Consider the following 16803-nt stretch of genomic DNA (forward strand, 5'->3'; position numbering starts at 1 on the left):
GGGAGGATCTTTGCACTCATTTATGGTTGGACTACTTAATACAGCAACATCTAGTGATCAAATACACTTTGTCCCTTTTATTGTAAGTAAAGCCTATGCAAATCACTGATTTACTTACACATTTTCACAAATTTATTAAGTATCACTTACCATTCTTAATGGGGATTTTCTTTGTGTAGCAAATTTAAAAAATGTATTTGAGAAGAATTGAATGCATTTAATCAGGTTTTCTTGTGGAAAATCTCATTTTGCCCAATTTACCTTGACCTAAGCTCCAGATCAGTGCTAGGAATTAAATGGATGGAACTATTTCATGGCAGTGGAGTAATTCAGACGCTGTGTTGTTAACAATTTTTTATTCTTTTCTATCTTGGGTTTTTCATTACATTTAAGCTTATCCTTTTTTCTTTTTTTTAAGGAAATATGTCTTTAAAAAAGCATAAATTGTTGGGGTGCTTAGGTTGAATTTAAGGGTACTTGTGCTAAAAAAACAAAAAAACGGGCTGGTCTTTTCCATGGGTTAAAGTTTACTGTTGATAGAAAGATAATGCTAAGGGGATTACATCATTCAACTACGCACCCTAGCCCTCCAAGTAGCAGCGGTGAGGTAAAACCATGTTTATCATTCAATCAATTACACCCAAACATGTGAATGAGTGTGAGCACCAGTGCGTTTCTCTTATGCATAGCACGGTTAGAGTTAGCCAAACATTGTTAGTTGTACCTGTATGAGCCATGGCACACGTGCTGCTTACCATTTGCCACTGCTGACACCCATCCAAATTGTGCTTAAAACTGACCCCTAAAAGTATATATATAAGGGATAATATTTCCAATATCTTGTGCCACCAAAATTATTCATTTGTATTTTGTAAAAAATGTATCATGCCAACCTTTCGGGAAGATATACTGGCAGATCATGGTTTATTTGAGTTAATGTGACATGAAGAATTTATCAACATTCAGAACATTGTAAGTCAGTACAGTATCTGCATTTTATTGAGTTGGATGATATTGTGCCAGCTAGTAATTAAAAGTAGAATTACATGATTTTACAAAAACATTTAAGTCCACTTTTTTGAATGAGTAATTAAAAAAAACACTTTTAATTTCCTCTTTGTGTCCAACCCTCCAGTATTTGAACAATGTGCACAAAACAACAAAATATATAATTCAAAATCCCAGTGTTAGTCAAGTAGCTTGATAATGAAGAAAATAACCTACAAACTCATGCGATACAGTATACACCTGCAGATATGTAAAACATTTTTCTTATTTATAAAAACAGTCATGAGGTGACCTCCAAATTGCTACCAGAAGTCTGTCGCCGAACTAAAATGACATCACACAACAGATGGTGGTCTCCAGTCGCTCTGTGCTGGATCAAAATGGCACATCAAGCCTGTCCCCTTAACGTCACAATTAAATTCCATCCACTCCTATGGAATGGATTAACATGCTGATTGGCGCATAAATCGTGCAACACAGTGAATCGATGGAAGTTTTTTGCCACCGCCATTATAATCAATTTCATTGGTTTGTTGTTGCAGCCCTAATTGTGTTACAGTACGAATTAGGCGGCTACTTGGTGGCTGCAGGCACTCTCTGAGACCCCTGGTCTATGCAAAGGAATAATTACATACTTCTTCTTAAATGTAGATATTCATATGAACTTTTAGCCTCTTTAAATATGTCGCAGGACATCTAGTGAAGTCAACCTAGTGCACTCTTAAAAAAAGAAAAATTATATTGAATGCAGCCTATTGCAATTCTATAGTGTTTCAGTGGATGGATGTACAGTGCATCCGAAAAGTATTCACAGCGCTTCACTTTTTCCACATTTTGTTATGTTACAGCTTCATTCCAAATTGTATTAATTTAATCTCTTATCTCAATATTCTACACAAAATATTCCATTATGACAATGTGAAAACGTTTTGTTTTTTTACTTGTTTTTAAATTTATTATAAATAGAAAACTAAAACAATTACATTTACATAAGTATTCACAGCCTTTGCCATTAAGCTCAATTTAGCTCAGGTGCATCTTTTTTTCCACTGATCATCCTTGAGATCTTTCTACAGCTTAATTGGATTCCACCTGCAGTAAATTCAGTTGATTGGACAGGATTTGGAAAGGCACACACCTGTCTATAAGGTCCCACAGTTGAGTGTGCATGTCCGAGCACAAACACCAAGCATGAAGTCAAAAGAACTGTCTGTAGACCTACGAGACAGGAGTGGCCAGACGAAAGCCACTCTTTAGTAAAAGGAACATGGAAACCTGTCTGGAATTTGCCAAAAAGCACCTGCATGACTCTCAGACCATGAGAAACAAAATTCTCAGGTCTGATGAGACAAAGATTGAACTCTTTGGTGTGAATGCCAGGCGCCTTGTTTGGAGGAAACCAGGCACCGCTCATCACCAGGCCAATACCATCCCTACAGTGAAGCATGGTGGTGGCAGCATCATGCTGTGGGGATGTTTTTCAGCAGCAGGAACTGGCAGACTAGTCAGGATAGAAGGAAACATGAATGCAGCAATATATAGAGAAATCCTGGATGAAAACCTGCTCCAGAGCGCTCTTGACCTCAGGCTGGGCAAAGGTTCATTTTTCAGCAGGACAACGACCCAAAGCACACAGCCAAGATCTCAAAAGATTGGCTTCAGAACCACTCCGTGGATGTCCTGGAGTGGCCCATCTGGAGAGATCTGAAAATGGCTGTGCACAAACGTCTCCCATCCGACCTGATTGAGCTTGAGACTTATTGCAAAGAAGAATGGGCAAAACTGCCTAAAGATAGGTGTGCTAAACTTGTGGGATCATATTCAAAAAGACTTGAGGCTGTATTTGCTGCCAAAGGTGGATCAACAAAGTATTAAGCAAAGGCTGTGAATACTTATGTAAATGTGATTTCTTAGTTTTCTATTTTTAATAAATTAAAAAAAGTAAAAAAAAAACTTTTTCACATTGTCATGGAGTATTTTGTGTAGAATTTTGAGATAAGAGATTAAATTAATACAATTTGGAATGAGGCTGTAACATAACAAAATGTGGAAAAAGTGAAGTGCTGTGAATACTTTCCGGATGCACTGTATATTGAATGCAGCCTATTGCAATTCTATAGTGTTTCAGTGGATGGATGTAGACTAGACCTAAGATTTATGGCCCGAGCCCGAACCCGAGGCAATTTCGGGCCGGGTCGGGCCTGAAATGTCAGTCATACGGTCGGGTCGGGTTCGGTCCTGCTTTTTTTTTTTAAATTAATTAATAATTATAAATATATGTTCATTAAAAATATATACTTAAACTATGTATGGATACTAGACCAAGGAATATTATTTGTGTACAATTAGTTGTGATTGCGGAAATCATAGCGTACAGTGACGTTGGTGACTTTTCCATCCGCATTAACAAACTCATTTTGTAAAATACGATCGCGCTTTATTGTTTAAATAAACGCGTTATATAGACTAGAATCTCCCAATTATTATAATTAGCTCGATTTATTTTGTTTTAAAGCGTATTATATAGAATACGATCGCTTTTGTCGGAAGCGTACATTGACGTTGGTGACATTTTCATCCGCGTTAAAAAACGCAATTTGTAGAATACAATCGCGCTTTATTGTTTAAATAAACGCGTTATATAGACTAGGATCTCCCAATTGTTATAATTAGCTCGCTTTATTGTTTTAATAAGCGTTTTATATAGAATACGATCAGGGGGGGGGGGAATTTGCATAGGAGTCGGAAAAGGGCACAACACGTCAACACCCACTCAATGAAAGTGCTGCGCTAAAATCTTAAGGACGTACTACTACTGCTGCTGTGGATTATGGCCCAATGATCAAGTCGTCAAAATGACGGACGCCCTTAAATGTTTTCGCTACCTCAAAAAAAAAAAAACGTCAATGACAGATTGTCGCTTAATGTAACATCTGCAGTGCAGACACAGAAATATAAAAGATGTAAATGTTTATACAGTTTTATTTAACTTAGGCCTAGATGTTGTAACAAAAGGCAGAGTTTAATTTGTTATCATAAATCACCCCTCCTTATAAATAAAATATGTAATTTCGGGCCCCTTTCGGGCCGGGCCAGCAAATCCAGTTAATTAGTCGGGCTCGGTCCGGGTCGGGTTTAATACCCCTCGGGCCTGCGTCGGGCTCGGGTGCTTTTTTTTGGCCCGATCTTACCTCTAATGTAGACATTGCGTCTGTACGGAAATGGCATCGAAATAGCGTTTGAAAAACGAGGCAATAACGCTATGATTCAGCTCAGGTCATTTTTTTTTTTTTGATCGGATTAACACAATGGAGGAGTAAATAATTCATATTCAACAGTATTTTATTTGAAAATAGCATGTCATAATACCAATGGAGGATTTTGCAGTTTACACCTAGGCCTTCACTCCTGTCTGAATAAGTGAAGTGTCGTCCGCAAAAGAATCCGCTAGACACATTTTTTTTTCTGGGGATTCTCATTTGTTGACGTTAAATTTTTTGACTATACAAAAGGTCAATGCTGTTCTGTATTTTTTTTTTTTTTTGCAAATATTTTAATTTGTTTGCTCTGTTTAATTCCATGTGTTTTACATAACAAATTAACAGTTTATTTTTGCATTAGTTTATTTGTTGTTCCACTGTACTGTTAATAATTTTAATTTACATTTGTTGTGTGTTTTCAGAGATTTTGAGTTGGTTGAACTTTTTTTTTTACACTACAGTATTCAACTTTATTGTCAACTTCAGAGTGCGTTCACGCAGCACTGCAATATTTTTTGGTATAATTAAAAATAAAAGCTACTATAATTTAGTAGAGTAATATTTTGTTCTAACTTATCAATTCATTTTGTGCCTACTGTTATATTATTATTGGTAATATACTAATTACTTTTTATCGCTTTTCATTTTCTTTTTTGTTTCTCCAAATATTTGTACTGTTGTTCGTAACTCTAATGTTCGTAATAAGGGAGTGTCTGTAACTTGCTACTTATAACCTGTATTGAAGCTACACCTGCTTCACATAAAAAAGCAGTGTCAACAGCAGGCAGTTGGCGCGATCGTTTTTGCGATTCCCGCCCCCTGTATTTGTGAAAGCGTTTAAGTCTCTACGCCTTCCAGAATCCAAATTTGAACCAAGTCGGAAATTGATTAGCTTAACCCACGAAAAAATCACAGCAATGTTGTGCTGCGGAGCTGCCCTCTCAAAAAATATTGAAGGCCTATGGGTAGACTACTTAGCCTTGCAACAAGTAATCCTGAAATGTGATTGGTTAAATGCTTGAATAAGAAAACATATGTCTGGAAGAAGCGCACGCAGCGGCGAAGCAATCAAAGGAAGATGAACATTTGGAATTACTGTCTTCGATGTTTCTTATCATTTCTGGATTTATTTATACAATGCACAAAAAAGCCTCAAGTCATCAATTAACAAGCATTAGTGGAGAATTTATATCCAACATCACATGAATCATATATCTATTAGACCAGCAGAGAAGGCCTTGCAGGCCTTCACAGCCCTCCACTGCATAATACTTGTATTTTGTTCTGAAAAGCGAATTCAAATCTAACTTTGCCATCATTTTCAAAACGAGCATTTAATAAATCAACGATATCAATTTACTCAACTTGTGGTTATTTGAGCTTGTGCGAATATAAGTCTTTGATGGGATCGTAACGCTTAAGACAGTGAAATTAGCATCTTTACCTCTCGTAAATGCATTGGCGATACGTACATAAGTTTACAACATTCGTATTTGTTTTGTCCACCCAAACCAGACATGTATTTAAAAGCAAATTACAATTTATGTATACATTGATTTTTTTATTTTCTAAGATTTAAAACACTTTTTGCGTAACATTTTTTTAAATAGTATGGAAGACATAACTGTTAACCTCAGCCAATTGCTCCCCTCATCAATGATTGCGATTCCCCTTATTAAGTGATAATAACCCTTGCAAACACAACGCAGCACCCATTAACTCAGAACAAGACCGACTGTCAAATACACACGTTTTTTTTTGTTTATCAAATTAATGCTGGATCATGGATAACATTAGCTAGTTCCATGCAACAATATTAACAAACTACGATGACATAATTTGCTACTAGACGGTGACCGAAACGATCCGAAATAGAGCCGAAATGGGCAAGAGATGTTTCTTAACTCTGAAAAGACTGAAATGTTAGTTATTGGTCCTTTTAAATGCCGTGACTTGTTCTCAAAAACTGCTGTGAACATCGACAAATGTCATATCACCCAGAGTGACTCAGTTAAAACCCCCCGATCTGTCCTTTCAAACACACGTTAAGAAAATTACTTAAACCGCTTTCTTCCATCTTCGCAACATTACTAAAATTCGTCCTATGCTGTTTCCATCGGATGCGGAGATTATAATTCACGCGTTTGTTACTTCCCGTCTCGATTACTGTAATGAACTACTCTCCGGTCTCCCGAAATCCAAAATCAAGAGTCTTCAGCTACTACAAAAAGCTGCAGCGAGGCTTTTAACTAAGACAAGAAAGTTTGATCACATTACCCTGATTTTAGCTAACCTGCATTGGCTCCGTGTTAGCTTAAGATGTGATTTTAAAGTTCTCTTGGTATTATACAAAATCATGCATGGACTTGCTCCCTCATATCTTTCTGATTTAATTTCCCCCTATGTTCCTGGCCGGAGCCTTCGTTCTGAAAGCGCTGGTCTACTGGTGATCCCAAGAGCCAAGAAGAGTTCCGCAGGTTCGAGAGCGTTCTCCATCCGGGCACAGGTGCTGTGGAATGCTCTTCCCCCTGAGATCCGATCTGCAACCTCAGTGGAAATGTTTAAATCTAAGCTTAAAACACACTTCTACTCTACAGCATATGAATAACCTATATTCTATATAGACAATATCTTTGCATTATTTGTTATTGTAACATCCATTGCAGCCTGGTCATCCTGAAAGGGGGGTTACCACATGTGCGGTCCCTTCTCAAGGTTTCTTCATTTTCCTCATGTTGAGGTTTTTGAGTTTTTTTTGTTGCCCTCATGTTGGTTTCAGATCAGGGGATGGTGTAATAATAGTCTGTGCAATAACCTGTGTAGCCCTTTGAGACTCTATGTGATAAAGGCAGGGTTGGGTACGGTTTCTTTAACTTGATTACTTTCAATTACTTTTGGATTACTCCAATACCAAATATGGTAATAAAAGACAAAAGAAACTAAATATGAATAAAATTACTAAATTTTGTGCAGGCTTGGGAGTAACGGAATACATGGAACGGCAAAGATGATGTTGGCAAGCTGTTTGGATTTATTGTTATTTTGTTTCTGTCGCAATTTATGTTAGTTTTGCCGGAGATCAAAGAGATCAAAGCCAGGAGAGAAAGCTTACCACGTGTTGTGAGTCATAACTTTATTCATATTTAGTTTCTTTTGTCTTTTATTAGCATATTTGGTATTGGAGTAATCCAAAAGTAATTGAAAGTAATCAAGTTAAAGTAACCCTAGCCAACCCTGGATAAAGGACAATACAAATAAAAATGACTTGACTCCACTTATTTGTAGAAAAAATCCCGGACAAATTATGTTGTACGGTGTACACGTTGGAATATTAAAAACGTATAAAATCCGGCGTACCGTTTATTTTGACGGCCGGGTATGTATGGATATTAAGTCAACATATTTTTTTATCGTGTAATACGGAGCATTACTATTTGAGTGCGCTATGAGTTAGGATCCTTTCCGCATTCCGTAGGCTTGTCTTTGCTACATCGTACACGCGTCCTTTTAAGTCTTTTGCCACAAAAGTGACAGAAAAAAGATCATATTCGTGACAGATATTTTGCTTCATATGTGGCATCTTTTTCAAACTTTATCAAGGTATGTCCTTTGGATTTCCATTTTATTGCTGTACGCTGAGTTATCGCAATCGTTCGCTTGTGTTAGCTAAGGCAAAAGAAGTACACGATGCTGCTATTTCCAGAAGTCAAATTTACTGTAATATAAAGGGTAGTAGTGGCTTGTATGTAACCATTTTTCAAAGGATTACCTTTTTCAGACATTAAAGTTAAAAAAAAACAACTAGGGAAAACATCATAGAATATCTGTTGATTTTGTTGTGACCGGGAATTTGCTACTTATTAGCGTTACTTTGCCGTGAAGTAGTTACACACTCGCTTTGCCTTATTGTTGTGTAGTATGTACAACGTAGAGTGCTTATCTCGACTTTTATTTTCTCGTCCCCGATCCCCAAACCTCCATTTTTTGTTCTTACTTTCTATAATCCACACGCAAAGTTTCAAGGCTCACAAAAAAAACATTTATAATCAAAAGCTTCATTAGGCGGTAACACTTTCCTTTTTCAGGATAAGTCAAAGACATGGCAGAAAAAGCCCCATCTGTGGCTCTGGAGGCTGTGCTTAAAGCCAGCAGCGAGTTACCAGAGGACCTAACGAAGATCAGGGGTTACGATTTTAACCAGGGGTTGGATCTTCACGCACTGCTCAAGTCCTACCTAACTACCGGCTTCCAAGCCAGTAACCTAGGCTTGGCCATTCAGGAAATCAATCACATGGTGAGGTGTGAATACCTACCGGTATTAAAACATGTTTACTTTTAGCAGCTTATTTGAGTTATTTTTGTTTCTAGATTGAAAAACGTCTCGAGACGGTTGAAGTGGAAAACGAGTCTGGTGACGGACCATCGCGCCCTGGCTGCACCATCTTCCTGGGATACACATCAAACCTTATCAGCTCTGGAGTCAGGGAGAGCATTCGATACTTAGTCGAGCACAAAATGGTAAGTTTGCTGTCCCTTAAAGCAGTGGTTGGCAACCGTTTCTGTACCACGGACTGATTTAATGTCTGACAATATTCTCGCGGTCTGGCCGATAATAAAATTAGTAATAAATAACAATATCAATGCTAATAATGAGCCTGAATGCACTGTGTTATGATAAAACAGCTAGGGACCTGAATGATATGGGAAAAGGCATTTGATTTTATCTCTTCATTACAACATTGATCTTACTCATGGTACCATGCTATCTTACTTTAAAAAAAAATCATGATTGGTCAATTGTTGTACAACATTATTTTTCTCAAAATGGTCCATTACGGTGCCACACTGTACGACGCTGTAATGGAGACAACGTGGTACCGTGCGGCAAACTAGTGTGATGATGAGATGCCTTTACCTATGTTATCAACGCCGCTCTCACTGCCGCAATCTGGGTTTGATTCTTGTTGCATCCAATATTGAGCAAGTATTGTCTGCAGTAATGGTCGACTAACACAAATACGGTAAAATTAAAAAATAATGGAACGTTTTTGCCTTTCTCTGCGGCCCGGTACCAGTCCCCGGTGGTGGCTGACCTCTGGATTACAGGCAGTAGCTAATATTTAAGTTGATTTATTTTTATTTGTATTATTATTTTTTGAACTTGTTTCTTTAACGGAATACATTTTGTGATGCAATTTTGTGTAGGTGGATGTGGTTGTGACCACAGCAGGAGGCATTGAAGAGGACTTGATCAAGTGCCTGGCAAACACGTACCTGGGAGAATTCAGTCTACCCGGCAAGGAACTGCGTCAGAGAGGAATCAACAGGTTGGTTGAGTCTAAACTGTCATTATACCTTGCCTACTTTAACAGACTAGGCCTGTTAATGACTACAACACGTTCTGAATTGTATACAAATTCTGGTTACTGGCTTCAAAAAAAGAGTTACATTAAGTTTTCATATGGACGATTGTCTCTACACTAACATATATGCAGTAAAACTTAAGCCCGTCTCCAAGCACTAATCTTGTAAATATTTTTGCCCTTTTCCCATGACATTCTTTTTATCTTATATTTCTCCTTTAAGTCTTTATCACGTGTTTATCCGAGAGTGCTATGTCTTATTTCGTATGCTGTTATCATTGACAATAAAGACGATGGTAAATCTAATACACTCTCCGAATCAAGGATTGGGAACCTGCTGGTGCCCAATGATAACTACTGCAAATTTGAAGACTGGCTCATACCCATCTTGGACCAGATGTTGTTGGAGCAGACTACAGAGGTGTGTCAAATAGTAATATACTGATTTTTTTAATCCATAATCAATTTTGTTTCTTGTGATTTGTTGAAAATAAATTTCCAATTTAGGGTACCCGTTGGACTCCTTCAAAGATGATCCAACGGCTTGGAAAGGAGATCAATAACACTGACTCTGTCTACTACTGGGCTTACAAAGTGAGTTTTTATTTTTTCATAAAGTACATGGGCCTAAAACCGACTACTACTCAACTTTTATTTAGACAGCCCTGCTTTCATTCATTCAACTTAAGTATATCATGGTACACAATTAAGACAAGGTATCTGGTAGTGGACGCAAGATTCTAAAAAAAGAGTGCCGTAAATTCCGGACTATAGAGCGCACCTGATTATAAGCCGCACCCACCTTATTTTAAGAGCAAAACCGATTTTGTACTTACACAAGCCGCACCTGTATATAAGCCGCATGCGCCCACATGAAAAAATGTAACACAAACACAAAATTAACCCAAACCTGACTTTAAGTCCCGCAATTGAAACTAAATGTCCTTCATTAAAGTACACAATTCAAAAATCACAGCCGGCAAAATGAACGGAAAATGATACCGGTACCTAAGGTTTGATGCAGACCTGCAGAGTCTGGGTCTCGTTGAAAGTAATCCAAGGAAAAAAAGTGTATAATTCCAAAGGTAAGGGTGGGAAAAATATACATCCACTAAATATATATCTCCTGACGGACAGGCCTTTTCGTTTCATAAATCTAAGACACCACGACGGTCTTCCTTTGAAATCGGGAATTTTCTTTTCGGTGGCGATTGTTTTTGCTTTCAGTCTGATCTGCACAGTCGAAACACCTGGGCCATCTGCTCTCTGTGTGTTCACCCAGTCTTTTAGAAGGTCTTCCAGTTCGGGCCACCTAGTTTTATTACCTCGGAAAGCTTTTTTCGCCTTTTTACATTTCTCCAGTTCTTCCTGCTGCCGTTTCCAGCGTCTCACCATCGATTCGTTTATGCCAAGTTTACGTGCAGTAGCTCTGTTTCCTTCTTTATCGGACTGCTCGATTGCTTTTAGCTTGAAAGCTGTGTCATGTGCCTTTCTTTTTGCATTTTGCATGATGAGGGTATGTTTACGCTAATTTAATTTAAAAAAATTACATAAATGGGCCGCATCACTGAATAAGCCGCAGCGTTGAAAGTTTAGGAAAAAGTAGCGGCTTATAGTCCTGAATTTACGGTAATACACTGATAATGCTCTGCTTTTCTGGTCGACATCCTTAGTGATAATGTGTTATGCTTTTTGTTGTCCATTAGTATAATATAGAATTGCATTGCATTGTACAGATTTAGTTTTTGTAATTTGGTGGCCTTAGTATCAGCAGTATGATATTGCCTCTTAGTGGTAAAAAACCCCCCACAGTAATCCATTAAAAACACTATTGTGATTGATATAATGAGTAAAAATACATGATTTATTATATAAACATGCAATTTAAAAAAATACTTGTAGATCGAGAAATTTTTATTCATTTGACCTAAAAAGTCACCTAAAAGGAGCTGACATAATTGTACATCATCCTGCTGCTACGGGTACCTAGAAACATTCAAAAGTCTGAGCTCAAAATGAGAAGTAACATGGTGTGTTTTGGTCACTTGGAGTCTTCGTAGTTTGTATTCTTCCTATTGCTTTTTACACAAGCACTACAACATACATTAAGTTATTTTTAAAACAGTTTTATCTTACTTAGGTAGTTGATATTCTACACACACTGAATATTTGTAAACCAATCTTAAATTAATTATAATATATATATTTATTTTTTAGAACAATATTCCGGTGTTCAGTCCTGCGTTGACAGACGGCTCTCTTGGTGATATGCTTTACTTCCATTCCTATAAGAATCCTGGCCTTGTACTAGATATTGTTGAAGGTAAACCATGAAACAATTGCTTTTTTATTATGAATATACTAAGGTGACAATTTTAATTTGTGATTTTGTTCATCATAGATATACGCAGGTTGAACACTCAAGCTGTGCATGCCAAAAAGTCTGGGATGATCATCCTGGGAGGAGGGCTGGTCAAGCATCATATAGCCAACGCCAATCTCATGGTAATTGATCCATTCTATATATCTATATATTGTGGCAGATTACTTGTTTCTGCTAAATCAGAATCATATCAATTAAAGAACAATGGAAGAAATAACATTTATTAAAAAAAGAATGTATTGACAGTCCTTATTTTTCATTTTGTAACTTCCTCCTGGAGTCCTGGTATGTTCCATGGATGGTAGACACATTTCGCAATAGATTAATACTGACAGTTGTGCTTCAAATTTAACTGTATCCCAAAGTCCAATATTTAAATTACGGTATTTTACTCAAAGGTAGACCGCAAAAAAACAATTTGGCCAGAATTTTGACATTTTTTGGGGGGCTTGTTCTAATTCAGTGTGCCTTATAGTGTCGAAATAACGGTACATCCAGGAACTATATCATATTTCTAACATTCAGATACATTCTCTTTGCAGAGAAACGGGGCAGATTACTGTGTGTATGTGAACACGGGTCAGGAGTTTGACGGCTCCGACTCTGGTGCTAGACCTGACGAAGCAGTGTCCTGGGGCAAGATCAGAACTGATGCTAAACCTGTCAAGGTATGAGTGTTTATCCTTATATTTTTCTGTCAAGATCATTTTTTTCTCTCTTCACTCCATTAAGTCTATTATCAATATGTTCTTTTAAATTTACTCAATAATTGCAGTGGTACCCCTTTAAACGTGTTCCTTTTGATAGATACGTTTATTTAACAAAAATCTTGCTCGCTTTACGAAGGAAAATCCAGTTTACGTGCTGTCCCAGAGGCTACCATTAGAGGCCTCTCTTGACTGCTCACCGCCATCAGCTCGATCTAGTTTGAATGTGCACCTCCCGTCGAGTAGCTGTATTCCACAGCAAGTTTGTTTTGATCGCATATCTTTAATCACATTTTCTATAATTTCCTTCTTGTGACTTTTTGTGACCTTAGCCATGAATTTCGGAAAGGAAAACAGCAAGGTGTCTGAGAAAAAAGGAGAATCATGACAATTGAAAAGAGAAAAACATGAGCGCGGTGTATGTTTGAGTGACCAAGATAGGAAGTTTAATCGGGAAGCAGCGAGTGCCGATCACAAAGCCGCCGAGGAATTTATGAAGCTCTTTGGTGCAATAATTCCTAAAGTAGAATGTATACCCGTTGCAAAGAAACAGAAAAGAGGAGGACAAATCAGAGAAGCAGGCATCTACAAAGAAGAATAGAGAGAAAAAGTGTCAAATGGTTATGCATCAGCTGTCTTTAACGACACTTGCCTTACCCATTGCCGTAGCATTTGCAAGGGTAGGCAGAGGCATATCTCTTTTGATTATATTTCTTTTCAAAAGACCTGAATACAAATTGAAAAAGGGAAAAAAATCGTGCTGTAAAAAATCGTGTGTTAATGTTCATTTAAGGTTACAGTTACTTTCCTTTTAAGTGTACACTCAGTGCTTATAATTAATCAAAAGTTCCGTCTCGTCACTTCTCCCACATTCCACTCCCACACCGCCATGCCACCCACACACCTTTGTTACAGCTACTCGTAATAAACTCACATTTTATTTCATTAAGTTCTTATTTATCTTATTACTGTAATTTTTTATGTTTAATTTTATTTGACTGTGTTTTTGGTCGTGTTATATAACTAATTAGAGGTCGGGAACGGGCAAATGAGTTTTTCATTATTTTATTGCGGGACTAGAAATTCGAGCTACGAACTTGATCTTTGAACGAATTAAGCTTATATGTAGAGGTACCACTGTATTTCCAAATCATTGTAAATTGTAAAATATTAATTGGTACTCTATCATTAAACCCACAATGTCAAAAGAAGCAAAATTGAAAACCTTTTGAATTCAACAAAATTATTTCAAAATATAATGAAAAGTGGAATGCTAACTATGATCCATACGTCTATGTGACTTCATCACAAAATGTGTTTGCTCAGTACAATATGTCTCATTCTCCTTAATTATTTAACATTGCAAAGCTTTATTTTATTGCACTTGGAAATCTGTGAAATTATTAAATGTGCACAAATAAACATTTCCCTTTTCATCTTTTTGAGGTTTGGGTGGGCATTTGGATTGTATTTAAAACAGTCATTTTCTTACCTTCACCATTTTCATCCTACAATTAAAGAAAACCAAGACCAGGCGCTTGATATCACTCTATTCCACACACCCTGCCTCCTTAAGTTCAGTGCTTTGTGGCCGGAACGCAGATGATAAAAGTAAAATATAAGCCGATAGGCGCTGTAGAAAAAATAAATAAAGGTTCTTTGTACTTAGTTGGGCATTGTTAACACTTGTTTAACTTAACTTTTTAACGACACCTAAAACTACTCACCATACTTTCAAAATATTAGCGTTCATGATAAATCAGCGATACAGAAACATCGTTCTACCCTATTATCTGGGGTATCAGGTCGAGCAGTTGTTAAATTGAGTTATAAATGATTAACCGTTCAAGAAAACACTAGTTAAGAATGATAGGATTTTCTTAATTTCAATAAGGTTATTCGTATTAAAATGGGGAGTGGGAAGTCTGTGTATTATTTGGCCTCAAGGTGGCAGTATTTGTACATTCACTCCTATGCATAGAGCTGTTGGATCTCAACTACATAACTACCAAAAAAATAGAAAGACTGCTTCCATCCAGCAATCCATTTTCTATAGTGCTCAACTATGTAACTGTTGCTGGAATGAGAAGTGGGGCACATCTTAGACACTTGGTTCGTAGTTCAACTGTAACTTTTGGGGAAAAAAATAAACAGTATGTTTTTTTAATGCACTTTTTTTTTGTTTTTAGGTGTATGCCGATGCCTCGTTAGTATTTCCTCTGATTGTGGCCGAGACCTTTGCTGCCCATGCTGACAAGCTGACTGCAGGCAAGAAAACGGAATGAATGCTTCTACACTCTGTCTTATTAAACTTTAAAACTTTTTTTTCTGGGGGGAGAGGAGTCTTGGGGAATAAACTAAGTCCAGTTCATGTGCGGAAACATTCTAAAGCTACGCACAATAGGCGCATATGGGGATCAGACAATGTAGTCTCTCTTAGGTTTTATGGATTAATTTACTTGTTTGGACAGGTTGTATTCCTCCTAATCAGATATTTGAAATAACACAGTTTGCATGTAACTGCATGCACCAAAGAAAGCGTCCACTGAGTTGAACAATGTGGATGCTTTTCTCTCAAGATTACATAAATCCACAAAAGCGCAAAGATTATTAAGGAACTATTGTTTTATAATTGAGTGGGACTTTGGTCCAATTATGTAGGCCAATGAGTGGTGTGTATGATATATTTTGAGTTACTGCGTACAACCTGTCTAAAACATTTATCATTATATTAATTATTATGACTTAAAGATACCCCCTTCAATTATTGGAAAGCTTTTATTTACACATTTTGACGTAGCGCCGTTATACGATTATCCAGCATAGATGCGACATATTATTATCGTGTATTGAACTTAGAGCGCAAGAGGTCACAGGTTTGATTCCGTGTTACATGCCGATGTGTCCTTGGGTAAGACACTGAATCCCTAATGCCCCTGATAAGCAGGTAGTTGCCTTGCATGGAATCTGTGTGTGTGTGTGAGTGTGAGTGTGTGTAAAGCAAATTGTAAAGCGCTTTGGGAGGTCAGTGAAATGAACAGGGCTTTATAAACGCATACCATTTAAATTTGTAAGCTAAAGAAGAAAAATATACCTTTGTACTTTTATTTCATTGATCTTGGTATTGTATCATTTATCATGTATATTTATTTATATATGAAATAAAGTTGATGGTTTTGATTTTTTTTCCTATTAAAAAAAAGCACATACAGTGTGGAGTTCTGTGTTTTAAACAAATAAAGCAGGTTAAATGTGTATTCTTACTTTTTATGCAAGAATTCCTAACCGTAGTGTTAGTGTTGTGGCTTTACGATTTCCTGCTTTTTTGCTGACACATCGTTAAAGTTGTTCTTCTTACCTGCCAGCTTATCTGTATCTAAAATAAAAACTAAATTTGTTGTTCGCTCTTAAAGGGACATTGTGTACAGAAACTGCCCGACTTACGAACACGATAGGTTCCAGACGATCGTTCGTAAGTTGAATTTGTTCTTAAGTTGCTTTAGTGCTATATTTTGTATATTAAAGGCTTGTATAAGTAACCTGTATTGTTTGTACTAAAAAGCAATCATTTCATAAAATAATATGCTCTATAAAGAGAAAGTTAAGTGTAACTTACTTTTGGAAGATAAGCTGTAAGAGGTCCTCCGTGTTAGAAAGTGGACAAAAAAAAAGGATCCAACCATTTTCTCAACCGCATCAAGCTTCCTTATTCCACTTACGTTTCAAAAGAAATGTCTCGCCTCTTCTTTACACTTTACACCAACCTTATTGAATGGATGCATGAGGTATTAAACAATAAAAATTTCAAAATTCTTAGTGTGCTGGAGTACAGTATAGAATGTTTACAACTAGGAAGAGGAAGAAAATTTCTTCTTCGGGGTGGATGCTAGGTGACCTCTCACAGCGCCACATTCCGGTAGCGGCGGAAAGAAGCACTACAGTAATGTCATGTACTTCTGAAAATTGTGCACACAATACAAAATGTAACGTACAGCAATGTCTGGATATTTTTCAACATCCTGAAAGGAATGTTTTTATCTACCGTTTCATGTAATTCGAATAAGTCCAATGGTCGTAAATAG

General features: G+C 37.0%; 1 protein-coding gene across 1 annotated transcript; it reads left to right on the forward strand.

Annotated features, from left to right (window-relative positions):
- Nucleotides 1-7702: 7702 nt before the first annotated feature.
- dhps (deoxyhypusine synthase) lies at nt 7703-15976 on the forward strand. Its single transcript, XM_088354398.1, has 10 exons — nt 7703-7868; nt 8354-8562; nt 8637-8786; nt 9474-9595; nt 9956-10052; nt 10139-10225; nt 11849-11954; nt 12033-12136; nt 12557-12682; nt 14911-15976. The coding sequence occupies exons 2-10, from the start codon at nt 8368-8370 to the stop codon at nt 15004-15006; spliced, it is 1083 nt and encodes a 360-aa protein (XP_088210524.1). The 5' UTR covers nt 7703-7868; nt 8354-8367; the 3' UTR covers nt 15007-15976.
- The last annotated feature ends 827 nt before the right edge of the window (nt 15977-16803 follow it).

This window comes from Urocampus carinirostris, chromosome 1, assembly GCF_059441175.1.
Source record: "Urocampus carinirostris isolate Australia breed hairy pipefish chromosome 1, RoL_Ucar_1.0, whole genome shotgun sequence".
Taxonomy (NCBI): Eukaryota; Metazoa; Chordata; class Actinopteri; order Syngnathiformes; family Syngnathidae; genus Urocampus; species Urocampus carinirostris.